The sequence below is a fragment of the Mesoplodon mirus genome (genome assembly GCF_964341445.2).
Source record: "Mesoplodon mirus genome assembly, chromosome: 2".
Classification (NCBI taxonomy): Eukaryota; Metazoa; Chordata; class Mammalia; order Artiodactyla; family Ziphiidae; genus Mesoplodon; species Mesoplodon mirus.
Window position 1 is genome coordinate 88898452 of NC_138977.1, and position 27913 is coordinate 88926364.

At 41.4% G+C, this 27913-nt stretch overlaps 2 protein-coding genes across 7 annotated transcripts in view; both read right to left on the reverse strand.

Annotated features, from left to right (window-relative positions):
- The window catches only part of TXK (TXK tyrosine kinase), a gene marked incomplete at its 5' end in the record, with an annotated part of 63813 nt that extends 53191 nt beyond the window's left edge, over positions 1-10622 (reverse strand). The window contains one exon of the mRNA XM_082638713.1: positions 10535-10622. Within this exon, the coding sequence (XP_082494839.1) occupies positions 10535-10622 (88 nt within the window). The remainder of the gene's footprint in view (positions 1-10534) is intronic.
- Positions 10623-13502: 2880 nt separating this feature from the next.
- Positions 13503-27913, reverse strand: part of TEC (tec protein tyrosine kinase) — a 162090-nt gene continuing 147679 nt past the window's right edge. For all 6 annotated transcript variants that reach the window (XM_082638520.1, XM_082638516.1, XM_082638517.1 and 3 more), the window contains 4 exons: positions 18622-18686; positions 15872-15990; positions 15631-15788; positions 13503-14197 (listed from right to left, as the gene is read on the reverse strand). In XM_082638520.1, coding sequence (XP_082494646.1) covers positions 14114-14197; positions 15631-15788; positions 15872-15990; positions 18622-18686 — 426 coding nt within the window. In that variant the 3' untranslated portion in view covers positions 13503-14113. The remainder of the gene's footprint in view (positions 14198-15630; positions 15789-15871; positions 15991-18621; positions 18687-27913) is intronic.

Below are 27913 nucleotides of genomic sequence, written 5' to 3' on the forward strand. Positions count from 1 at the left end.
CTTTTGCTCCCACTGCTGTGAGATCACTCACCCCTGATTTAATAACTTTCTTCCTTAGCCTGCACCAAAAAACACAAAGTTGATTTCCAGGGACCAAAATAGAGTTCCTCAAATCTTCACTCCATTGTGTATTATTAGGCTTTTGCATCTCAACTGCTTCTGACTGTCAGTTTTCATCTGGTGGCCTCTGCATGAGCAAATTGCCAAAATCACTCCCCCCAAACAGGGTACATTGCACTTGGGGGCTCTGTCTACTCCTTGGCAGGAGTGGTTCTAATTTGCATTCTTACCGATTTACTCCAGTGTTGCCTTAGAGCCCCGTACAGATATGCATCCATCCAGGCCAAGAAATGTGAAGTCCAAGGTAGGTTATACAGGTGAGAGAAGCAAGAAGAGTATGGTATGGACTGTAGCAAAATGCTGTGTCAAAGTCCCACGTAGAGGTATTCAAACTCAAAAATTTTTAAATACTCCTACCCTCTTCTACATCACCATTTTCCCCCTCTCTACTGGATCCTTCCCAATAGCATATAAATATACTGCTACTTCACCCCTTAAAAGCAAAACAACAAACTACCCTTGATCTTATTTCTTCCATCAGCTTTGCTCCCCGTTTATAGTAATTAGCAGTCTTTATTTGCTGCCTCCAATTCTTTCCCTCCTACTTTCTCTTAACCCATCCCAGTTAAGCTTTTGATCCTACTACTTCCCAAAACTGCTCTTGTTAGGGTCACCAGTGTCCTATGCACTGCTATAAACAATGGTCAATTCTAAGGCCTCATCTTACCTGTGCTCTCAGCAGCATTTGACACTATGTCCTTCTGGTCTTCCTTCTTCTCAGTCTCCTTCACTGCTTTATTCTCCTCCCTGCTAACTTCTTAGACTGGGTCTAATGTTAGGCTGCCCCAAAGCTTTTGATTTCTTCTTTACTCTGCCTTATTCACTCCCTTGATTATCTCATTCCTTCCTGCATCTTAAAAGCCATCTATCTGCTGATGACACCCAAATGTACGCCTCTACCCCAGTTCCAATGAATTCCAGACTGGCATAGCCAAAGGCACTCTCAAATTCTCCACTTGGATGTCTAGTGGAGACACCACCCCAAACTCGTCTATCCACTCTTCTCCATCCTGCAAAGAGCAACTCCATTTTTCCAGTTGCTCAGGCCAATGATCTTGGAGTTGTCTTTGACTCCTCTCTTTCTCTCACACCCCAGTCCAATCCATCAGGAGAGCATGCAGATTCTTCCTTAAAAATGTATCCAAGAGTTTCTGCTTGAGATGACGAAAAAGTTCTGGAGATGAGTAATGGTGATGATTGTACAATAATGTGCTTGGACTTCACGCTCCTGGACTCTACACTTACAAATTGTTAAAATGGTAAATTTTATGTTAATTACATTTCACCGCGATTTAAAACACACACACACACACACACAGAATGTTACTGCTTTTCCCCACCCTTCTGTTACTACCAAGGTCTAAATCTCCATTACCTGGATTATACCAATAGCCTCCTAACTTCTTTCTGCTTCTACACCTAATCCCATCCCCCCCACACCCTTTATGGCTTATTTTTCAGCGGCCACAGTAATTAATTTAAAACCTAGGTCAGATCATGCTACTCCTTGTCTCACAAACCCACAATGGCTCTCCATTTCACTGTGCGTTACAGCCAATTTTCTCACAATCGTCCTTAAACCATCCACGACCTGGCCTCCTGGTGCCTCTCACCTTCTCTCCAATGTGCTTGTGCTCATTTCACCCCATCCACACTGTCCCCCAGTGCTTCTGGACCAGGACTGCTCTCACCCAAGGCTCTTCGCTTTTGTTCTGCCTGGACCATTCTTCCCCCAGCTGTCAGCCTTCCCTACTCTCTCCACTCCTTCACTCCTTTAATTAAATTAATAAAATAAAACAGACTCTCAATTACATATGGCAACAAGATTGTATCTTTCCTTATTTCCGAGGCCTTCCATAATCTGGCCAGCCTCACCCTGATGCTTAGTGTTCACCAGCTCCTATTACAACAGCTTCTATTCTTCTGTTCACTGTTCTCACAGACACCTTGCACATTTCTGTTTCCGGCTTAAAAAAGGCTTCCATTGCAATCCACTCCCACCTAATCTTCCTTTGGCTCCCAAAGCACTGTTATCTGTCTTGCTCTGTGGCTCATAATTAGGTACCATCTTCAATGGTTATTTACTTTTCTTTGTGTAGCCTTTGTCTCTCACAGGGCTTCTCAATCTCACCACTATTGACACCTTAGAGTGATGAGCGCTTTGCTGTGGGAGCTGTCCTGTGTATTATAGTATGTTGAGCAGCATCCCTGGCCCCTATGCAGTAGGTGTCAGTACCAACAGCGCCTCACTCCTCTGATACCCACCTCCCACACCCAGGTGTGAAGACCAAAATGTTTCCAGGAATTGTCAGATGTCCCCTGTGGGCAAAAATCACCCCTTGTTAAGAACCACTGAGCTAGATTGTGAACTCTTCAATTTCACGGTCTGAGTCTCATGTTTTTTTGTCTTGTCCATAGCATCCAGCATCAGAGCCTGGTACAGAGCAATAACTCAATAGACAGCTGTTAAATAACGCCTCCCCAATATCTACACCATCATGTTACATTTAGGCTCTATTTGTCAGTAACTCGTTCTACCACATGGAATCTCACAGCTCGACGCTGGCCGCAGAGAAAGCTAGGTTGACCACGTCCTTTTGACTAAGTAAAACAGTAAAGTTGAAGAAAACAGCTTCCGGAGCTTGTAGTAGGTCATAAGTCTAACCTTTTGTTCCAGATATAGTAAAAAAGAAGAAGGTAGAGAGGGAGGAGGAGGAAGGAGGTGGGAAGGAGAAAAAGCAGCGGCAGCTTATCCAAAATCAAGCATCAATCCACGAGATGCTAAATGACATGGTTTAAACCTGGTGTTCAAATGTTCTTTTTTCTGTGTAAGGACAGCATATGGGGTTGAGCAGTCACTAGGGTCAGGGTAACCTGAAGTCAAATCACGACTCCATTTTCTTGTAGCGACAATATGATTTGGGGCAATTACTCAGGAGCCTCGTCTGGAAAATGTTAGAAATAAAACCTACCTTCTAGGAAAGGGAGTTCCCCACTGCTACCAACAAAGCATTTACCATAAGGAGGGACTACAGGAAGATCTTACTATCCTATACTAACTCACTCCCTACACACTGAAATAGGTCCTGTAATTATCCCCATTTCACAGATGAAGAAATTGAGTAACAGACAGGTTCAGTCATTTGTCCAAAGCTACATACCTAAAAAGCAGCTGAGATTGAATTTAAGCCCACAGAGCTTGGCTGAGTCCATGAGCATAATAATGAGACAGTCCTTGTGGATGAGAAGATTGCATAAGACAGCAGAGATGAAATATCTAGAGCAGAGCAGTTGCTCATTTAATGTCCAACCTTTTCCCTCACTCAGTTCCCTAGAACTCATTCAGCAAGTATGTATTGTGTATTCAAAGAGCAGATTTAAGGTAAACAGATAGAAGCACACTATGGTTCTCCCTCTGAAGACAAAATGGGAAGAAGGCCAAGTAAGCCAAAGCTGACCTTCAACCCCACAACTCCTGTGTTCTGAGCCCATTCTCTACCCCTGTTCACCCCGCTCAGGACTCTAAGGGGCCCTCTCTCCACTATCAACACAGCTCTCCGGAGACGCTCTGAAGCTTAGTCTTGGCAAGGTGAAAATGATATGATAGTAAACTGATATAACAGTAAACATGTACGGCGGTGCTTCTTTTAAAGGCATTTCCGTATTTGTAAGCATGACACCTGTATTTGTCAGAGTGATCAGAGAGAGAGAAAGAGAAACTGATTTAAGGAATTAGCTCACACAATTGTGAGGGCTGGTGAGTCCAAAATCTGACGGGGTGGGCTGGCGACTCAGGGAAGAGCTGCAGTTTGAGTCCAAAGGCAGTCTGCTGGCCGAATTTTTTCTTGCTTAGTGGAGGTCAGTCTTTGGTTTATTAAGGCCTTCAACTGATTAGATGAGGCCCACCCACATTATGTCTGATAATCTGCTTTACTAAAGATCCACTGATTTAAATGTTAATCTTACACAAAAAATATCTTCACTGAAACATCCAGAGTAACATTTAACCCACTACCTAGGAATCATGGTCCAGCCAAGTTGACCCATAAAATTAACCATTATTATACCTTAAATTATAGAACTTTCAAAGAGAAATTGCTGGTATTTGTCAGCAGGAATGATATCTGGGGACTAGGAAAAGGCTCCCCCCCTTCACTGAATTTACCATACATGACTACACACCAACAGAGTGGATTATAAACCCAACAGCAATCTCTCGGTTATCTGTACTCTCTTCTGCAGCCTGGAATTTAGGAGGAAGTTTTTTCAGAAGTATTTATTTGTCCTCATTCAGTAGCAAAGACAGCTGCCTTCAAACAAAGGTACTACTCTGCCACAGCTTTAATTATGACACGCTTTTGTTCTATCTCCCCTGAAGACCAAGAATAGCTGTGAGCAGCGAGGACAACCTCTGCCTTGTTTATGGTTCAGTTCTGCCCAGCACAGTTGCTCGCAACTAGTCGCTGCCCAATAAATAATTGATGAGTGAGTAAAAAACAAGTTGTGAAAGCCAAACAGCTTCCTGGTGTTCCTTGCTTGGCGTGACTCTTCAGGACACTAGGCCTCTTTATTTACAGACTGAAGTAATGATTCATGCCAAAGCAGATAGCAATGATTATTAGATTTGTGGTCATTTTCTATTTACAGCATCACAGGTCTTCCAGGTGAGTGGGTAAATGGAGAGTCACTGCCACACGCCTGCTGTGGTTACAGAAGCCATTCTTTGAATTGTTTTTCTCAGTAACCTGCAGAGAGAAAACCCTTTTTCACCTTTATAAAATCCCCAATGAAGGCAGAAACTCGTGCATATCTGGTCTTTGCCAGAGACAATCTAAAATGCCCCAGCGATGGGCAATGACTATTTGCCTGCTAGAAGGTTATATTCAGGGTTGAGGATTATCGCAGGAAGGAGCCAGAGCTTCCCTTCCCAGGCTTACATCTGCGCTATTCTTTTCATCTGCTTCTTATTCCCCAGCAAATATCTTTAATTATCTATCTTGTACCAGCAAATCAGGAAAAGGGCATCACATCCCGGCGTAATCTCCGTGACCTTTAGGAACTGGCACGTCCCTCATGGGTAAGGGAGTCGAACCTCTTATTTTATTTAGTGTTCGCGTCCTCTCCTGGGAAGGCTTGCATCCCCCTTCTCCCACCCGTGCAGGTCTCCTAACAGCCTTCTGCTTGTGTGCGTGGCTGCAGCAGGGCTCGGCTTGGGGACGGGTTTCCACCAGGGGGCGCTGGAAGGGAGCGAGTGGGAGAAGCACCACTTCGACGAACAGCTCCCCGCCGCTCTCAGTCCCCGCAGATGAACGGTAGCTGAAGGGCTGCTGGGTCACCGCCGTCTGGGAAGCGAAGCCGGTGGCGTTCCCTCCGTTTCTAATGTTTTCAGTTTTATATCTGTGTAACCTCACGTTCATCCCCTGGCGTTTACGATGGCAGAGTTTCGTTATGAATCAGTGCTTCAGGCGAAATTCAGTCCTCCTGAGTTTGCTCAGAATGACTGGCAGAAGGCTGTTGATTTTTATTTGAAAACATGAATAACTGGCTCGTTTCAAGAACTGCCTTGAGCCAAAGACTAGGCTAGTGGCCCAACGCACACAATCCAGGTTGCGGTTTTAGGACGAGGAATTCCAGGGCAGCTGCGCTCACAGCTGAAGGGCTCGGGGAACGGAAAAGTGTGGAAAACCCGTGGCTTTGGAAAAATGGCTCTGGGCAATTGGAACTGATCCTCTAAGTTCACTACAAGAAGCGCCTTATTTTTTTCCCAGAAATTTACAGAAAGGTCAAACCTCCTCCTGACTGTAATAAATTCCCACCACTAGATCTATTTAAGGGACTTCTGAAGACCAGATACATGTTAATGGACTTAACCCATATCATCTGGGAGGTGTCACAAATAGCTAGCTTTTCTTTTAACCTAAATTTCTGCCTCTAAGCAGGCACCAGAAAAGACTTTCTGAAAAGACACCAAACCAAGAATCCACACCAATGGGGGAAAGAAAGAAAAGAAAATAGAAAGAGAGGGAGAGGGGGAGAGAGGGAAGGACAGGGGACAAGAGAGAGAGAGAGAGAGAGAGAAGTACACTGAGTTTTTCACGGAAACATTTATTCAATTTAAGAAGTTATCCTTGATACAAACTTATGGTTACCAAAGGAGAAAGGTGGGAGGGGGATAAATTAGGAGCTTGGGATGAACATATACACACTACTATATATAAAATAGATCATCAACAAGGATCTACTGGATAGCACAGGGAACTCTACTCAATATTCTGTAATAACCTACAGGGGAAAAGAATCTGAAAAAGAGTTGATATATGTTTATGTATAACTGAATCACTTTGCTGTACACCTGAAACTAACACAACATTATAAATCAACTATACTCCAATATAAAATAAAATCTAAATTAAAAAAATTTTTAAAGATATCCTTGATTCTGAATTTATGCTCTTTATATATTTGAAGCATTAAATTATCCTTGCTTTGTGTGCCTCCTCTGATATTAAAAGGGCACTCCTTTCAACAGAATTACTGAAAGAACACTGTGTTTCCTTTTGATATTAAAATGTCCATTCTTCTAAGAAATGATAGTCACCAGAGATGTTAGTGTTTTTGAATGTATTGACAAAATAAGTTAGCAACCCATTATTAGATCCCACACTGGTTTCTGGACATTATACTGTCTGTGAAACCTTCAAGTAAGGGGAATAACTCCATTAGGGATTTGTTGGCTCCTAACAGAAAACAGGCAGCTAGCTCATGGGACAGTAACTGATAATCTGGGTGGAGGAGAAGAACGGTGCTGGCCTGGCTGAGCCTGAGGGGTGCTGTGTGTGGAGAAGGGGTGCAGAGACCCCGGAGCTGAGGAGCTGCATGGGGCGCAGGGCACCAGGGGAGATAGGGTCCCAGGGGCAAAGATGCTGAAGGGAAAGGCAGAGTCTCCCTGAAGACTGATAGCTCCTCTGTTCACAGCTTCAGCCAGCAAAGCACCGGAAGCCCTTGTTTGTTCCACACAGGAATTTTATTCTTTCCCAGTCCTAAGCTGGCGTGAGGCGGACTTTGCAGGCATCTTGCCCACATCTCCTCCATCCCCAGGTCTCAGAGCAGTGTTTCCTAGGAGACTGTGGCCCGTGAGCTCCAAGTTCATGAGCAGCTCACAGACAACAAAACCAAGACACCTAGCCAGCTTGGGATGTAGGTGCTTGGCCACCAGACCTGCTGGCAGCCAGCACTGGGCAGAACCCTGCCCCCCGAGGGCAGGAAGGGGACAGATGCCAGCCAGTGGGCTTCACTACACAGAAGGGGCATCTGTCGGTCACACACAAGAAAGTGTGGAACCTCACAGACGCAGTTCCAGATGGTGACTGCTGTTAGCATTATTGCTACAGGTTTCAGGCAGTTGCAGGGGGACAGAAGTGAAGTGGTTTAGAAACAAAAGGAAAGACACATATACTAGTGTCCATCTTAACAGTGAACCTGTTTTTGAGAAAGGGGACCAACTCCAGCCTGAGGCAAAGTGGCAGTAAAAGTGGCCAAGTCTTTTTTTGGTCCATGGCTCTCCTAGCTTTTGCTACTGAATTAGGTATCTATTGTTGGAAACAAACTAGCTGCAAACCTAGAGGCAGAAACTGTTTACTATCTCACAGTTTCTGTGGGTCTGGAGTCCAGGCACTGCTTAACTGGGCGCCTCTGAATCAAACTGAAAAGTTCATGAAGCTCACGAAATTGTAGTAAAGGGGAGTTGGGATTTGCTGGAGAATCTACTTTCAAGTTCAGTCACATGGCTGTCGCTGGCCTTGGTGGCATGGTTCCTGGTGATGGGGATTCTCCACAGGCTGCCTGAGAATGTTCACAGCATGGCAGCAGGTTATCCAAGAGACAGGGAGCCCAAGAGCACTAAGAAGCCACAGTCTGCCGTAACCTAACCTCCCAGTAACACTCCACCCGTTACCATACTCCATTTATCCCCAAGGAGAGGGATCGTGCAAGGGTGTGAACGGCTGGAGGGGGACATCACTGGGGCCACCTTAGAGATGCCTGTGCAGCCACCCTCATTCTCTCTGTATTAATTGTAAAAGAAATAACAGAAGATACTAACTTAAAGGGGTTGGCGTGGGACTCAAACACAACGAGGAATAAGAGAGGGCTTTGAAAGCAGAGACCCAAGAAAGGCAGAGTGACCAAGAGGTCCTTACCTCACCCCCCAGATCAAATTATGAGTCCAGAAAACTGCATTTTAACAGTATCCTAAAGCACACTTCAGGCACACTAACACTTAAGAACCACCCAATTATTATTTTTCCTTCTACTTTATAAATTGGGAAGAAAAGACAGAGAAATTAGGTGATGATGAGATGGAGGGAAGGGAGGTGGTCAGCTTTTCGAACCCCCAGCACATCTCCCTGGTCCCCGTCCCCTAAATGATTCTCCTGGGCTGGGTCTGTCCTCAGAGCAGGGGTTAGTCAGCAGAAACGACCAATTGTATTTCACAAACTGACCCTCACAGGAGCAGTGCCCTGGTACCACTCCCAGGCTCTGCCCACCAGTCAGTAAGATCAATATCGCACCTTCCACAAGGATCTCCTCCTGCCCTACAGCAGCCTATGAGGCCAGACTTCTATGACAGCCCTTAAAACAACCAATGTATTTCCCAAATGACTCTGGCCCAAAAAACACCTATAAACATTTTTTTGATTAGTAGTAACACACCCTGGGGCACCTCTTAGCTTTCTCTGGTCAATAGTAAACACTCATTGTTTTACCCAGAAGAAAATGGAGCCATGGCTTCCCTGGTGGCGCAGTGGTTAAGAATCCGCCTGCCAATGCAGGGGACACGGGTTTGAGCCCTGGTCCAGGAAGATCCCACATGCCGTGGAGCAACTAAACCCATGCACCACAACTACTGAGCCTGTGCTCTACAGGCTGTGAGCCACAACTACTGAAGCCTGCACGCCTAGAGACCATGCTCCGCAACAAGAGAAGCCAACGCAATGAGAAGCCCGCACACCGCAACGAAGAGTAGCCCCCACTCACTGCAACTAGAGAAAGCCTGTGTGTAACAACAAAAACCCAACGCAGCCAAAAATAAAAAATAAATTAAATAAATTAATTAATTTAAAAATGGAGCCACATCTAAGTGCAATCTGTGGAAGAAATAAAGAGGTGAGTCTTACCGTTGAATCAAATTATCAGAAGCTGGAAAGGACAGTGATAGTTCATCAAACCCATGCCCTTCCAGGCCAGACAGAATGATCCTCAAAATATCCCCACTAATAGGTGGTCTCTTATTCAATCCTTTGGGCAATCTAATCCTTGTCTCAACCCTCACTGTTTATTTTATATATAACTGAATCCTTCCTGCTATCATTTACAGCCTTTTCTCTAGTTCTGACCTCAGGAGAAATGAAGAACAGATGCCCACATGGCTTTTAATGAAAAGGTTCTTATTAAGTCACTGCTCACCTTTGTCCTGCCGTTGGGGGAAGTGGGGACATGGGTTACTGCTTCTTAGCTCTCTCTGCTTTGCTCTGCTTGGCCTGTTTCTGATAATGGGCACCCCGTCTTGATCTATGTGTGGACCCAGCCTGTAAGTTATAATTCAGGTAGGTACAAGTGGAGTAGCCTGGTTTATTTTTTATGAATCCTACCAACAAGTGTTGGGTCCTATGAGGTGATTTGGTTTAAACACATGACATTTAAAAATTGCAAAAAATTTTTCCTAATGCCACTTAAAAATCAGAAGTGCAAAAACTGTTGTCAGCGGCCTTGACTGCTTTATTCTGATGTGACTGAGCTTTGTTGAAGTTTGTTTCCATAGTCATCCAGAATTAAAATCAGTATTTTTCTTCCAGATTTTTAATTATTTGCATGAGTCTTCGAGGTAAATCAACAAGCATTTCCAAAACTTGTACATGGGACTGGATAGTCTTCCAAAGCAACTCCAAAATTAAGTTCATGAAGAGCCTGTCATTTTAATCTATTATTTCTTTATAGTATCTTGTTGGGAGGTAGGTAAAAAGAGAGTGCCCATTGTACAGATGGGGACCTGATCTAAAGAAGTTACCAAAGGTGACCCACTAATGTTGCAGCAAATCCTGAAGTGGAACTTGGTCTCCTAGACTTTTGCTCTCAGTTCTTTATACTAAATATTCTAAATACAAATACTTCTCAAACTGATTGAATTTCTACACTCACAGGTAGATTTAAGGACACTATTTTGTTGTCTTTTGTAATCTTAATGCTGAACATTTTCTAAAATTACATCCTCACCATGGGTATTTAAATAACAAACAAAACCCTGTCACAACATCTGGGGAAATTATCTTCCACACTTCACAATTTCTGGCATTCAAGACTAAGTACCATGCCCAGAACAAGCCCTGAAGATAAAGGACAAAGCCATCTTACTTACAGGTGGAAAGAATCATGGCTGCACTTGTGCGGGGAGCAAACAAAACAGCCTTCAGGTCTTCAGCGATGCTCCTGTCACAAAAACACATCTTTTAACTGAAATCATAGCTCACCCAAGATGTTTCTCACAGACAAAGTTAACCCCACCTATTTTCCTGTTCTAAAAACCTCAGAGAAGTGTGTGAATGACAACCCGATGGCCTATATAAGAGAAAGCTTGATAATCTACATCCAGATCTTTGAGGGTAGCTGCTATTAGTTCTTCATTCCCGAGTGCGTGGGTGACTCCAGCAAACACCATTTTCAAGAAATCACAAGATTTGGGTAAAAGGGACCTAAAAAAGAGCATGAATTCAAATTGCTCTGTCTGGACAGAGAAAGAATTGGAGGCACAGATAGCATAAGGGACACTGTTAGTGGTAGAAACAGAATCAGATTGTAAGTTTTGAAGTACCACGTCTAGAACATTCTGTCCTCCTACTCAGTACTAACACTTTAGGCGCCATACGAGGAAAGTTTATTTTGCGGGGCAGGAGGGAAAACTAATCCATCCCCAGGTGACTGGGGCGTGGCCGAGAACTACAAACACAACAACATCAACAATAAAAATGCACTTAGGAGTTTCACTTCATCCCACTGAAAAATAACCCCAAAGTAACTAAAACCAAAGGGAACCACTGTACTGAAGACACAGCAGATTCACGTTGCCCCTCCTATTCCCTGCTTTCTAGATGATCTCTTTACACATTCTGGGTGGATTCTTCTATTTTTACTTCTCCTTTAGCCGTAGCTATGGTTTTATATAAAAACTTTTTTTTAAGTTCTAGTGAAATATTTAAAGATTTTTGAAGAAAATATTCCCAAATGTTGCCAAATCTTGTTTTCCCATCAAAAATATATGTAACTATTAGGACAGGGGCTATACTTTCTCCTCTCTCTTCAAAGCCACCTAGCACTTTAAACACAGTTCCTCAAGGTCAAAAGGGAAGTATGGGATGGGGCTGGGAGGGGAAGGTATGACAATGATAGTAGGGCACGGCGCAAATACAGCCAACCCCTTGAATGAGCTACAATTCAGTTAACAGGTGTGTATATTTTTGTGATGGGGGTACAGTTAAACAGGAAGATGAGAAGGAAGGTGGCAAACAGACTGTGACAAGACTTAGGATAAATATTTTATTTTTTTTCCATTATAAGGGGGACAGGGAAGGATAGAAGACAGCCTTCAGGGGATGAACAGACCAGAATGGAAAGATGATTCTCCACGGTCATATGAAGGTGCTACTCAGAGTAGCCAGCCACAGCCTGTGTTCCTTAAAAGGTCTTGATTTTCCATAAATGCAGCCATGTATAATAATTTTAACCATTAAAGCACTTAGTGAGTTAAATGGTTCTAGTACCACTGCTCTAATATTCAAGCCAGTGCAATCAACAAAAGAGGGTAGATGGGTCATTCACCTTGACTTTGCCTGCTCTTGCCTCTAGATCCTTAGTGGAAACATAGGGAAATAAGAAGTCACACGCAGAGGACATGCTATCCGGGTCCCAACAACCTGGCATGTGACAAAAGAAGCCACTCCTTTGTTAATGAGACTTGAAGATGGTAGAGGAAGTGAGCCTTGAGTATGTAGCTTAAAAAAAATCAAATGTAGAGGCCTCAGCTCATTCTTGGAAGCAAGAGCCATAATCAATCCTCTGGGATCCTGAGTCCTGCTGTACACAGGTTCCTTTGGGCCCCACGAGAATGGATAAGACTTCTTAGTGCTTCAAACACAAACCACAGAGATGCCTTTTGCATGTCCCAAGGTCTACAGGGAGTCCTCAAGGAAACAGGCAGCCAGAGAATAGTATTTGTGCTATTCTGAGGCCATGGGCACAACTTCTGGCCCGTTACTTGCTTGGGAAGCCAGGGGGGTAAACTCCTGAACCCAGCATTGCCCACCTGTGAGCTGTTTCCTTGGCAACACTGTGGTTTTAACCTCATCCGCTGTTCCTGGAGAATGTTCTGTGGGATGCTGTTGACTGAGACAACTCGTCACTGGGCATTAAGTAGCTTCTTCACATAAGAACTACTTACGTGAACACTACGTAAAGAGGGTTCACACAATGCTCCACAGCATGGGGGAGACCACGGCCCCCCAGAGCAGATGAACTCCTGAAGAAAGGCCCTGTGTCTTGCTGGGCTTTCTTTGCCCACAAAACCAACACAGTGTGGGGCAATACATGGCCTTGCTTTCATGATGGAGACTGTTGTTCTTTTCCCTGGGCTCATGAGTAAATGAGGCTCTAACTCAGAAGGTGTCCTGGTCAGAAATTATAAGGGTCAGAAACCCACTCAAATAAACTCAATTGCAGGGTCTACTATGAAGCTATAACAGACAATCTCTCTGATGCAGGAACCCAAGTCCAGCCTGGCCTCCTGAAAGCCATCTGGGAGACAGCTCAGACGCCATGCTCTCCATTTTTCCTGGCTGCTTCCTGAATTCTGCCAGAACCTGGCTTGCTCCTGGGTCTTGCGTGCAGTTGGAACAGCCTTTATGGTGAACATCACCTGTTCCTTCTGCTCCAGAGCACACTTTCACATTTATGTCCAGGGACAGATTCTTAAGACACAGAAACTGATTGATTGCCCCTAGGCTCAATTTTCCATCCAACTCCAATTAGCTGTGGATACCGTGGGCAGGTCCACTTAGTCCAAACACAGCCCCTGCTGCGGGCTTAAGCTGGACAGGTACCTCAAAAATGGCTACCCAAGTGAGGAGGGGGCATTAGTGATAGAAGGGTCCAGACATTTTTCTCTTCAGTAGGGAATATTTGATCCTCAGGGGGAAAGGAATTGACAGCTGTAAGGTAAAATCCCTAGTCCTAAGAGGGTTGGCTCATATATTACAGAATTAAACATTTCAATTAAAAGACAACTCATAAAATCAACTATACTCCAATAAAAATCAAATTACAAAAAAGACGACTCATGTTTCTTATAAATATATAACTTTATATATTATATATATTTACAATATGTACAGCATACAAATACGTTTTAATGTAATTCTAATGGCAGTCTTGAAAACAGATGTTTCAGAACAACAGATGGGTACTTATCCAAGGTGGGTTCCGGATCCATCCAGAACCCATATTCTAGACAATGCCCCAGCCCAGATTTCTGTAGAAGTCACAGGGAAGAGAGGGGTGGCTGGAATGTGGCTCGGATACCCTTCCTCCTCCCAATTACCCTGGCCTTCCACCGGCATCGGCTAACATGACCCCACATGCACCCCTAAAATGGGCAGACCCTGGGGCCAGGGCCCAGTGCCTGGCACATAGTGGGCACTCCAGTACTTGTGGAATGAATAAAAGTGGGTGCTTTTAACCATCATGTCTAAGGCAGCATTTCCATAATCCAGAAGAGTCGGTCACAGAGCTATGGCTGGTCTAGAAGCAAATGTTTTAGGTGTTTCCCCTTTATAAGTAAAACAATCTACACGTCCAAGTGCTAAATAAATTAAAAGTTTGCCACAAAGTGCCATTTCTTCCTCGTGCTTTGGAATCTGGAAGCCATCACATCATCCGGTCACAGCACTTATCTTCCAAAAGTTTCTGTACACTCGACTAGTTCATCTATCGTGCGCAGCAAATCTTCAAAGGAAGGCCTTCCCTCTGGTTTCTACAATTCAAAATCAAGTAGAAGCTGTGGGTTCCAGAATCCATCCCCAAAATGATTTTCCACTGCTCCAACTCAGATAGCAATGCATACCAGAGTAAGGGACTCCTTGCTTCAGGGCTGGAACACACATGCATCTCCAAACAGGTCTAATCGATCCTGCGTGTGCTGCTTCTACACTAATCTTTCTGCCACATGGCTTTGGCATCCCATTCAAGAACCTAACAGAGGGGGCTTCCCTGGTGGTGCAGTGGTTGAGAGTCCGCCTGCCGATGCAGGAGACGTGGGTTCGTGCCCCGGTCCGGGAAGATCCCACATGCCGTGGAGTGGCTGGGCCCGTGAGCCATGGCCACTGAGCCTGTGCGTCCGGAGCCTGTGCTCCGCAATGGTAGAGGCCACAACAGTGAGAGGCCCGCGTACCGCAAAAAAAAAAAAAAAAAAAAAAAAAAAAAAAAAAAAAAAAAAGAACCTAACAGAGATCCTAACTGCCTACAAAATCAAGTCCTGCTAACTCACAGGGCCCTCTATAACCTGCCCCTCCCCCAGGCCCTTGCTACCCAGTTTTATTGCCCACAAAATCCCTCACATGGGCCCTATGCTCAATCAGAACAATCTCTACCCTTGTATACACACACCAAGTTCATTACCACCACCCTACCTTTGCTCACATTGTCCACACTCCCCCTAGCACCACTTCTTGGCCAGAAGGCCTCTGTCCATCCCAATCAATGCTCTTGGGAGGCATGATAGCAAGTGACCACGGCATGGGCTTTGGAGTCAGACAGGACTCTGCTTCTCTGTAGTTAAGTGGCCTTAGGCAAGCAACAACGTGATATCCTCATCCACAGAGTGATCATAGTAAAAGCATGCACACTTTGAAGGGTTATTTCGAGAACTAAATTGAAAGCACTTAGCACAGTGCCTGGCACATCATACCTGTGAGCTAATGTTACTGTTATCTTTCAAAAGTCATTTTGGTGTCTAATCTCTTCTATGAGGTAACATTTTAACATGGGGCGAAGGAAAACTTCCGAAGACTGAGAGTAAATGACCGGAGGAAGTTGAGGCTTGGAGAAAAATACCTCTGGTGAAAGAGTAATACTTCGACAACACTAGAGATCCACCGAAAGAACAGCTACTTCTCTGGGCTTATCCCCAGAGCCCCCAGCTCAGGTGACTGTGGCGGGAGCCCCACTTGGGAAAGGAGCGGTAGCCTGAATTTACTATCTTAATTATTAGTGTTTCCCACTTCTTCACATCTTCTTCCCATTATTCAGACTGAGTTGAGAAGACTGGCTTCCTACTTAAGAGTTTGAAGTCATATAAAACATGCACTCATTCACTAGGCTATAAAGACCACACAGTTTCAATCTACCAAGCCCAGATCCCTGAATGCTTTAGAGATTGAAGAAAAAAGCACCCGAAAAATGTTATACCTCCTGCCAACATCTCAGCATCACCTCGTATACATATCTGGACGCCAACTTCGGCTGATGGAGTCGGTGGCCGCGAGTAACCATGGTTACCACTTCATAGTTGGTGTTTTTCTCAAAGGGCATTCTTCCTTCAGTGAATATTTCCCACATTAAGACACCTGGAAGAGGAGAAGGATTGCCAAACAATGCACTCAGTTCCTCTTCAGGGCAGAGTTGAGGGGAAATGGAGCATGACTCTTACCAAATGACCAGATATCTGATTTGCTGCTAAAGCGGCTGTAATTAAACACCTCAGGTGGACACCACTTCACGGGAAATTTCGCACCGGAAGAACTCGTGTACTGATCATCCAGAACATACCTAGAGTAAGACACTGAGTTACGGTCTGTATTTTGTACATGTTCTTTAATTTTTTTCCCCCTTAAAATCAAAAGCACAGTTGACTGAAGTCCAACAGGCATCCGGTTGAAGCTGGTTGTTTGCCTCTGCAGCCACGCCTCTGCAATTGCCCTCTTCCTCTAAGTGCTTGAGATGCATGCACTGTAACATTCTATCTGCGCTTTCACTTTTCTGTTTTTCTTTTTTATAAGGCATTGGAGGCAGCATACAAGAAAAGAGTTTGCAAACTTTCTTTTTAAGAAGCAGTTCTGTTCTTTAAACAAAAATTTTACCCAAAGGCCCCACATGTAAAACATCTAAGCAGAGCTGCTCTAAAGGAAGTGGTGCAAAGCACTTGGAGCACATGTGCTTTTGCCCCCATGATTCCACAGAGCACAACTTAAAACTATAGCAAATAAAAAGAGCAAACTGCAAAATGACGTACGCACGTGGTGATGTATATATGTATGTACCATGATGTTCATCCTCTATACACACACCCTCAGAACAATACTATGTAATTTCTCTATGGGAGCATACTTATGTCCTTCTGGAAGGACCCACACAAACTGGTAACACTGGTTACCCCTGGGGAGGATCTTCATTGGGGTGCTAAATATGGGCTCTTCAGCCCTTTCTGTAATGTGTTCAGTATGTCTTTACAAGAGGAAGGTGTTTATGTATTATAGGAACATACCAGGTTAATTTCTGCAAGCTCCATGGGAAAATATTCAAATGATTGCACAAACTTCCTTCGCTGTATAGACAAAGATGGTGACAGTGCCATCATGGGCATTTGTCAGTCAGGGGAGTCTGAACTGAGTGTAGAATGAGTGTTTCAAAGGAGCTGATGCAAAAGCACAGGTTTTTTGAAAGCCAAACGTATGAAAATCAAACCTGAAATTGGAGGCCTGTTAGATACAGAATATCTTCACAGAAAACAAACAAAGAGCACTGGGTCCTTACTGCCCTGAGAGCCAGCAGTTCTGGTCCCATTTTGGACAGTGATGGCTTTCTAACCTCCCTCGGCCTGAGTTTCCTCAGGAGGGAGGCCTGGCCTGCCTTTATAACCGCCCTCATGCTGGCCACGGGCTGACCACCCTGACCCCCTTTGGATTCTTGAGCAGGCCAAGCTCATCCAAATTTCAAGCTTTTGGACTCAGTGTTCTGCCACCTGGAATATTTTATCCTCAGACTTTCACCTAATTGACTACTTCCTGCCTTTTGGGTCTCTTTTCAGATATCCTGGTCTCAAAGAGGCCTTCAAGAGGCACCAGATTTGAAGTCGCTACCGTCACCCCTGCCCTGCGCCATCACTCAGTACCCACCCGCCCCACCAGCCCCAAGTTATCGCTATCACAGGGGTCAGCAAACTTTTTCTGTAAAAGGCCAGACAATGAGTGTTTTAGATTTTGCAGTCCTTTGTAGAGTGAAAGCAGCCAGACAACACATCTGTGAATGAGTCTGTGTCCTATTAACACTTTATTTATGGACACTGGCTTTTGACTTTCAGATAATTTTCACATGTCATAATATTTTTAAAGTTTCTTTCCCCCAACCATTAAACAATGTGAACACCGTGGTTGGCTCACAGGCCACACAAACATAAGTGTTGGGTCAGATGTGGTCCAGAAGCCGAGGTTTGCGGACCCCTGCTCTGTCACCTCACTCTGTACTCTCCCCTCTTAGTGGTTCTCAGGTCTTATGTTTCTCTCTCCTCCTGAATTTAAGCTGCATGTGGGCAGGGACTCACATGGATAATGTCATCCTCTGCTAGGGTTCACTCTCTAGTGTTGTGCCTGGCACAGAGCAGGCACCTAATTTTGTATGGACGCGTGTACAGATAAATGAATGGATGAAGGAAGGAGGGAAAGAAAGGACAAATGAAATACTTTTTAAAGGACTTTTCTAACACCCTATTAAGATTACAAAAATTAAGAGAATAAAAACATTATAGATTTGCGTATTCTAAAAACTTACCCCAAACACATTTCTATCAAAACAAAAGATTCTAGAAATTTAATCCACACCAGGGAGAAAAGAAAGTAGTGTATTTAACGGGCTATACTACCACCTAGTGGAGAGAATGACTAACAATAATTAACACAATGTATACTGTGTTATTTTAATATATTTATTTTATCTCAGGACATCTAATAGGGTTTCCTTTTTGCTTTATCAATGCAGATTATTTCCATGCTTATCGATTCTATAAGCTAATGTGAATATCAACTAAAGCCACATAATGAAGTATTAAGTAATCATAATTTCTCAACAGTTTACCTGAGAAAAAGCTAACAGTAAAATGACAAATTCAGAAAAGAAATCTTTCAAAATATAGATAATCTATTTTCTAACCTTATACAAAAAACACTAAGAAGCAGAAAAATCAATCTGTACAAAAATGATGGGGACTTAAAAAAAAATGATGGGTACTTCTAATGTTTTGTTAAAGGAACAAAAGATATTGCAAAATAGCCTTAAACAGGCGTCAGAGGAAGAAGCTGACACAAACTGCAAAGAAAAAGTCAAGTACTTTCAAGGGAAAGGCCACAGTCTTACATTAATTTAATCCAAAATTTATAGAAAATGTTCACATATACTCAGCCTTACCTAGCCATTCCAAAATCAGAAACTTTCACAATTCCTCCCTCATTTACTAGACAATTTCTGGCAGCCTGGAAAACAACATTATAATGGTATATTAGTTGCAAAGTTCCACAATAAAAGTAGAAAAATATAAGTTCTGTTTATATTAAATTTAGTGTAACCCAATCAACATTTGCAGAGGTGCTGTCTCTTATAAATTTTTTTTTTACCCCTATGGAAACATCTTCAACATTTATATGAAAGAATGGATAGAAAGAAAGGTCAGAAGTCTCATGTGAAAAAAGGCATTATTACATAATCTTTGCCAACTGTCATATCTATACAAGGACTAAGAGGAGGGTCAATCAGCTTTTTGCCCACCCATTTCTATTCTTATTAAACTATCTGATTTTCTTATTGATAGTGACAATGTCTCTTAAAGTCCTTAATTCAGGTTCTTACTAGGCAAGCTTTATAACACACAAGCATCAGAGTGATGGGTGAACAATCTTTTACCCAGTGGCTTTGCTCAATGATTGGTCTTCTCTAACCCAAAGAGTCAAAAGAACAGCCATATGTAACATAGTTTGCTTTGTCATTTATGACAAACACAATTCTAGATTACTTATACTTCCTTCCCCATTCTTTAAGGTTACAAGGTTCAAGAAAATAGTTTGGAAAAAGACATAGTATTTCTCAGAAGGAAGACATGATGACAATCTTTTTACATGCTATAACCCATAGACTAAGAATGTATTTTTCTTCCTTATGCTTCAGAATTTTATTCTCTGTACGAGGCAAATTCCATTTACATGAGGTTATTTCCTGTTGAATGCGTTTTAAGAGTCTCTTTTAAAGTACGAGTTAATACCCGTTCCCTGGATTATCTCTGTCTTCCTATAAAGATACCTTATCATGCCTTTACTTGATAGTCACCAGGATTCTTCACCCAGGAGACAGAAGCATCAAAATCTTCCCTTAAGGGATGACAAAAACCTACCCTAATGATGTCAGTATCATAGGCACAAACATATCAAAATTGCCTTCACCAAGGTGTGGTATGTGTAGAGAGGTGTAAGTTGTCATACTCACGTAGACAACAGATTTCCATCAGTTTTAAAAGTCAAAAAAGAGAAAGGTGCTAAATTCACAAGTTTCAATATGACAAAGAGATGTTCTTTATCATCACTGAGCATAATAATAACTAATGTTACACATATCACATCATCTTCTATTTTGCAAAGTCCTTTGCCCCAATCATAAAATGTGATCTTTAAAAGTTTTGTGAAAGAAAAGCCCAGGACAGGATGACTTCACTGGTGAATTCTACCAAATATTTAAAGAAGAATTAACACCAATCCTAAGTTCTCAAACTCTTCCAAAAAATTTTAAAAGGTTCACTTCCAATCTCATTTTATAAGGTCAATGTTACCCTAACTCCAAAGCAAGATAAGGACACAACAAGAAAATAAAAATACAGCCAATATGCATGATGAACACAGATGAAAAAATCCTCAACAAAATATTAGCAAACAGAATTCAACAGCACATTAAAAGGATCATACGCCATGATCCAGTGGTATTTATCCCTGGGATACAAGGATGATTTGACATATGCAAATCAAAAACATGATACACCACACTAACAGAAGGAAGGATAAAAATCACATGATCATCTCAACAGATACAGAAAAAGCATCTGACAAAATTCAAAATCCTTTCATTTCATGATTAAAAACTCTCAACAAGTTAGGTATAGAAGGAATGTACCTCAACACAATACAAGTCATATATTACAAGCCCACAGCTAACAACATACTCAATGGTGAAAAGCTAAAAGTTTTTCCTCCAAGATCAGGAACAAGACAAGGATGCCGACTCTTGTCACTTCTATTGAACATAGTACTGAAAGTCCTAGCCAGAGCAGCTAGGTGAGAAAAAGAAATAAAAGGCATCCAAATTGGAATAGGAAAGTAAGATTGTCTCTGTTTGCAGATGACATGATCTTATATATAGAAAACTCTAAAGACTCCACTAAAAAACTGTTAGAAGTAATAAAAGAACTCAGTAAAGTTGAAGGATACAAAATAAACATAGAAAAATCACTTTTGTTTCTATACGCTAACAATGAACTGAGAGAAGTTAAGAAAGCAAGTGAATTACAATAGCATCAAAAACATTAACATATGTAGGAATAAATTTCACCAAGGAGGTGAAAGACCTGTACACTGAAAACTATAAGACACCGATGAAAGAAACTGAAGAAGACACAAATAAACAGCAAGATATCCTGTGTTCACAGAGTGGAAGAATTAATATTGTTAAAATGTCCATACTACCCAAAACGATCTACACATTTAATGTAACCCTAACAAAATTCCACTGCATTTTTCAGAGAAATATAAAGAACAATCTAAATTTCATATGAAACTAAAAAGACCTTGAATAGCCAAAACAATCTTGAAAATGAATAAAGCTGGAGGCATCACATTTCCTGATTTTGAAGTAGATTTCAGAAATATAGTAATCAAAACTCTATGGTAGGGCTTCCCTGGTGGCGCAGTGGTTGAGAGTCCGCCTGCCGATGCAGGGGACACAGGTTCGTGCCCCAGTCCGGGAAGATCCCACATGCCGTGGAGCGGCTGGGCCTGTAAGCCATGGCCGCTGAGCCTGCACGTCTGGAGCCTGTGCTCCGCAACGGGAGAGGCCCACATACCACAGAAAAAAAAAAAAAAAACTGTATGGTACTGGCACAGAAACAGAGACATAGACCAATGGAACAGAACAGAGAATCGAGAAATAAACCCATGTATATATGGTCAACTAATCTTTAGCATGGGCACCAAGAACACACAATGGGGAAAGGATAATCTCTTCCATAAATGGTGCCAGCAAATTCAAATATCCATATGTAAAATAATGAAATTGGACCCTAATCTTACACCATACAAAAAATTAACTTGAAATTGATTAAAGACATAAATGTAAAACCTGAAACTATACAACTCCTAGAAGAAAACATAGGGGAAAAGCACTTTGACATGGTGTTGGCAATGATTTTTTGGATCTGACACCAAAGCACAGGCAACAAAAGCAAAAATAAATAACTAGGGCTACACTGAAGTAAAAAGTTTTTTCACAGCAAAGGAAACAATCAACAAAATGAAAAGGCAAACTACAGAATGGGAAAAAAAATATTTGTAAAACATATATCTGATAAAGGGTTAATATCTAAAATATATAAGGAACTCATTCAACTCAATAGCAAAAAAGCAAATATTTGATTGAAAAATGAGCAGAGGACTGAATACACACTTTATCAAAAAAGACACACAGGGAATTCCCTGGCGGTCCAGTGGTCAGGACTCACACTTCCACTGCAGGGGGCATGGGTTCAATCCTGGTTGGGGAACTAAGATCCCACATGCCATGTGGTAGGACAAAAAAAAAAAAAAAAGACACACAAATGGCCAATAGGTACGTGAAAAGGGGCTTGACACCACTAATCATCAGGGAAATGCAAATCAAAACCACAATGAGATATCACCTCACACCTGTCAGAATGACTACCAACAAAAACACGAGATGACAACAGCTGGCAAAAAAGAAAAGGCAGAGAGCAGAAGCAAGAAGAACTACAATCCTGCAGCCTGTTGAACAAAAACCACATTCACAGAAAGACAAACTAGATGAAAAGGCAGAGGGCTATGTACCAGATGAAGGGACAAGATAAAACCTCAGAAAAACAAATGAACTGGAGATAGGCAACCTTCCAGAAAAACAATTCACAATAATGATAGTGAAGATGATCCAGGACCTGAGAAAAACAATGGAGGCAAAGATCGAGAAGATGCAAAAAATGTTTAACAAAGACCTAGAAGAATTAAAGAACAAACACCTAGAAGAATTAAAGAACAAACAAACAGAGATGAACAATACAATAACTGAAATGAAAGCTACACTAGAACGGATCAATAGCAGAATAACTGAGGCAGAAGAACGGATAAGTGACCTGGAAGACAGAATGGTGGAATTCACTGCCGCAGAACAGAATTAAAAAAAAGAATGAAAAGAAATGAAGACAGCCTAAGAGACCTCTGGGACAACCTTAAATGCAACAACATTTGCATTATAGGGGTCCCAGAAGGAGAAGAGAGAGAGAAACGACCCGAGAAAATATTTGAAGATATTATAGTCGAAAACTTCCCTAAAATGGGAAAGGAAATAGGAACCCAAGTCCAGGAAGCACAGAGTCCCATACAGGATAAACCCAAGGAGGAACATGCCAAGACACATAGCAATCAAATTGGCAAAATTAAAGACAAAGAAAAATTATTCAAAGTAGCAAGGGAAAAATGACAAATAATATACAAGGGAACTTGCATAAGGTTAACAGCTGATTTCTCAACAGAAACTCTACAAGCCAGAAGGGAGTGGCATGATATACTTAAGGTGATGAAAGAGAAGAACCTACAACCAAGATTACACTACCCGGCAAGGATCTCATTCAGATTCGATGGAGAAATTAAAAGCTTTACAGACAAGCAAAAGCTAAGAGAATTCAGCACTACCAAACCAGCTCTAAAACAAATGCTAAAGGAACTTCTCTAAGTGGGAAACACAAGAGAAGAAAAGGACTTACAAAAACAAACCCAAAACAATTGAGAAAATGGTCATAGGAATATACATATCGATAATCACCTTAAACGTGAATGGATTAAATGCTCCAACCAAAAGACACAGGCTCACTGAATGGATACAAAAACAAGACCCATATATATGCTGTCTACAAGAGACCCACTTCAGACCTAGTGACACATACAGACTGAAAGTGAGGGGATGGAAAAAGATATTCCATGCAAATGGAAATCAAAAGAAAGCTGGAGTAGCAATCCTCATATCAGATATAATAGACTTTAAAATAAAGAATGTTACAAGAGACAAGGAAGGACACTACATAATAATCAAGGGATCAATCCAAGAAGATATAACAATTATAAATATATATGCACCCAATGCAGAAGCATCTCAATACATAAGGCAACTGCTAACAGCTATAAAAGAGGAAATTAACAGTAACACAATAATAGTGGGGGACTTTAACACCTCACTTACACCAATGCACAGATCACCCAGAATGAAAATAAATATGCAAACAGAAGCTTTAAATGACAACAGACCAGATAGATTTAATTGATATTTATATGATATTCCATCCAAAAACAGCAGATTACACTTTCTTCTCAAGTGCGCACAGAACATTCTCCAGGATAGATCACATCTTAGGTCACAAATCAAGCCTCAGTAAATTTAAGAAAATTGAAATCATATCAAGCATCTTTTCTGACCACAATGCTATAAGATTAGAAATGAATTACAGGGAAAAAAAAAAAACGTAAAAAGCACAAACACATGGAGGCTAAACAATACATTACTAAATAACCAAGAGATCACTGAAGAAATCAAAGGGGAAATCAAAAAATACCTAGAGGGCCTCCCTGGTGGCGCAGTGGTTGAGAGTCCGCCTGCCGATGCAGGGGATGCGGGTTCGTGCCCCGGTCTGGGAGGATCCCATATGCCGCGGAGCGGCTGGGCCCGTGAGCCATGGCCGCTGGGCCTGCGCGTCCGGAGCCTGTGCTCCGCAGCGGGGGAGGCCACAACAGTGAGAGGCCCGCATACCGCAAAAAAAAAAAAAAAAAAAAAAAATACCTAGAGACAAATGACAATGAACACACGACAATCCAAAACCTATGGGATGCAGCAAAAGCGGTTCTAAGAGGGAAGTTTATAGCTATACAAGCCTACTTCAAGAAACAAGAAAAATCTCAAATAAACAATCTAACCTTACACCTAAAGGAACTAGAGAAAGAAGAACAAACAAAACACAAAGTTAGCAGAAGGAAAGAAATCATAAAGATCAGAGCAGAAATAAATGAAATAGAAACAAAGAAAACAATAGCAAAGATCAATAAAACTAAGAGCTGGTTCTTTGAGAAGATAAACGAAATTGATAAAACATTAGCCAGACTCATCAAGAAAAAGAGGGAGAGGACTCAAATCAATAAAATTAGAAATGAAAAAGGAGAAGTTACAACAGACACCCCAGAAATACAAAGGATCCTAAGAGACTACTACAAGCAACTCTATGCCAATAACATGGACAACCTGGAAGAAATGGACAAATTCTTAGAAAGGTATAACCTTCCAAGACTGAACCAGGAAGAAATAGAAAATATGAACAGACCAATCACAAGTAATGAAATGGAAACTGTGATTAAAAATCTTCCAACAAACAAAAGTCCAGGACCAGATGGCTTCACAGGTGAATTCTATCAAACATTTAGAGAAGAGCTAACACCCATCCTTCTCAAACTCTTCCAAACAACTGCAGAGGAAGGAACACTCCCAAACTCATTCTATGAGGCCACCATCACCCTGATACCAAAACCAGACAAAGATACTACAAAAAAATAAAATTACAGACCAATATCACTAATGAATATAGATGCAAAAATCCTCAACAAAATACTAGCAAACAGAATCCAGCAACACATTAAAAGGATCATAAACCATGATCAAGTGGGATTTATCCCAGGGATGCAAGGATTCTTCAATATATGCAAATCAATCAATGTGATACACCATATTAACTGAAGAATAAAAACCATATGATCATCTAAATAGATGCAGAAAAAGCTTTTGACAAAATTCAACACCCACTTATGATAAAAAACTCTCCAGAAAGTGGGCATAGAGGGAACCTACCTCAACATGATAAAGCCATATATGACAAACCCACAGCAAACATCATTCTCAATAGTGAAAAACTGAAAGCATTTCCTCTAAGATCAGGAACAAGACAAGGATGTCCACTCTCACCTCTATTATTAAACATAGTTTTGGAAGTCCTAGCCACGGCAATCAGAGAAGAAAAAGAAATAAAAGGAATACAAATTGGAAAAGAAGAAGTAAAACTGTCACTGTTTGCAGATGACATGATACTATACATAGAGAATCCTAAAAATGCTGCCAGAAAACTACTAGAGCTAATCAATGAATTTGTTAAAGTTGCAGGATACAAAATTAATGCACAGAAATCTCTGGCATTCCTATACACTAATGATGAAAAATCTGAAAGAGAAATTAAGGAAACACTCCCATTTACCATTGTAACAAAAAGAATAAAGTACCTAGGAATAAACCTACCTAGGGAGACAAAAGATCTGTATGCAGAAGAGTGTAAGACACTGATGAAAGAAATTAAAGATGATACCAACAGTTGGAGAGATATACCATGTTCTTGGATTGGAAGAATCAATATTGTGAAAATGACTATACTACCCAAAGCAATCTACAGATTCAGTGCAATCCCTATCAAATTACCAATGGCATTTTTCATGGAACTAGAACAAAAAATCTTAAAATTTGTATGGAGACACAAAAGACCCCGAACAGCCAAAGCAGTCTTGAGGGGAAAAAACGGAGCTGGAGGAATCAGACTTCCTGGCTTCAGACTATACTACAAAGCTACAGTAATCAAGACAATATGGTACTGGCACAAAAACAGAAACATAGATCAATGGAACAGGATAGAAAGCCCAGAGATAAACCCACGCACCTATGGTCAAGTAATCTATGACAAAGGAGGCAAGGATATACAATGGAGTAAAGACAGTCTCTTCAATAAGTGGTACGGGGAAAACTGGACAGCTACATGTAAAAGAATGAAATTAGAACACTCCCTAACACCATACACAAAAATAAACTCAAAATGGATTTGAGACCTAAATGTAAGACTGGACACTATAAAACTCTTCAAGGAAAACATAGGAAGAACACTCCTTGACATAAATCACAGCAAGATCTTTTTTGATCCACCTCCTAGAGTAATGGAAATCAAACCAAAAATAAACAAATGGGACCTAATGAAACTTAAAAGGCTTTGCACAGTGAAGGAAACCATAAACAAGACGAAAAGACAATCCTCAGAATGGGAGAAAATATTTGCAAATGAATTGACGGACAAAGGATTAATCTCCAAAATATACAAACAGCTCATGCAGCTCAAGACTAGAGAAACAAACAACCCAATCCAAAAATGGACAGAAGACCTAAATAGACATTTATCCAAAGAAGACATACAGATGGCCAAGAAGCACATGAAAAGCTGCTCAACATCACTAATTATTAGAGAAATGCAACTCAAAACTACAGTGAGGTATCACTAGTTAGAATGGGCATCATCAGAAATCTACAAACAACAAATGCTGGAGAGAGTGTGGAGAAAAGGGATCCCTCTTGCACTGCTGATGGGAATGTAAATTGATACAGTCACTATGGAGAACAGTATGCAGGTTCCTTAAAAAACTAAAATAGAATTACCATATGATCCAGCAATCTCACTACTGGGTATATACCCAGAGAAAACCATAATTCAAAAAGACACATGCACCCCAATATTCATTGCAACACTATTTACAATAGCCAGGTCATGGAAGCAACCTAAATGCCCATCGACAGATGAATGGATAAAGAAGTTGTGGTACATATATACAATGGAATATTACTCAGCCATGAAAAGGAATGAAATTGAGTCATTTGTTGAGACGTGGATGGATCCAGAGACTGTCATACAGAGTGAAGTAAGTCAGAAAGAGAAAAACAAATATCAAATATTAATGCATGTATGTGGAACCTAGAAAAATGGTACAGATGAACCAGTTTGCAGGGCAGAAATTGAGACAAAGATGTAGAGAGCAAACGTATGGACACCAAGGGGGGAAAGCCGCAGTGGGGTGGGGGTGGGGGTGTGCTGAATTAGGCGATTGGGATTGACATGTATACACTGATGTGTATAAAACTGATGACTAATAAGAACCTGCTGTACAAAAAAATAAAATTCAGAAATTAAAAAAAATAAACAACTAATACTAAACTTTCTTTGGGTTATTTGTATGGAAATATGTTAATATAAATGTTTCAGACATTACATGAAATTCCTAAAAATCTTATATGTTCTGGTATAATGTTATAAGTCATATTTCTAGTTATTACTTTAAAATGTGTATCTCAGAAATAACAAAAAAAAAAAAAAAAGAAAAGGTGGAGAAAGAGGAACCCTTGTACACTGTGGGTGGGAATGCAAATTGGTATAGCCACTATGGAAAGCAGTACAGAGGTTCCTCAAGAAATTAAAAACAGAACTACCATATGTATGATCCAGCAGTCCCACTTCCTAGTATATAGCTGAAGGAAACAAAATCAGTACCTTAAAGAAACATCTGCACTCCCATATTCATAGCAGCATTATTTACAA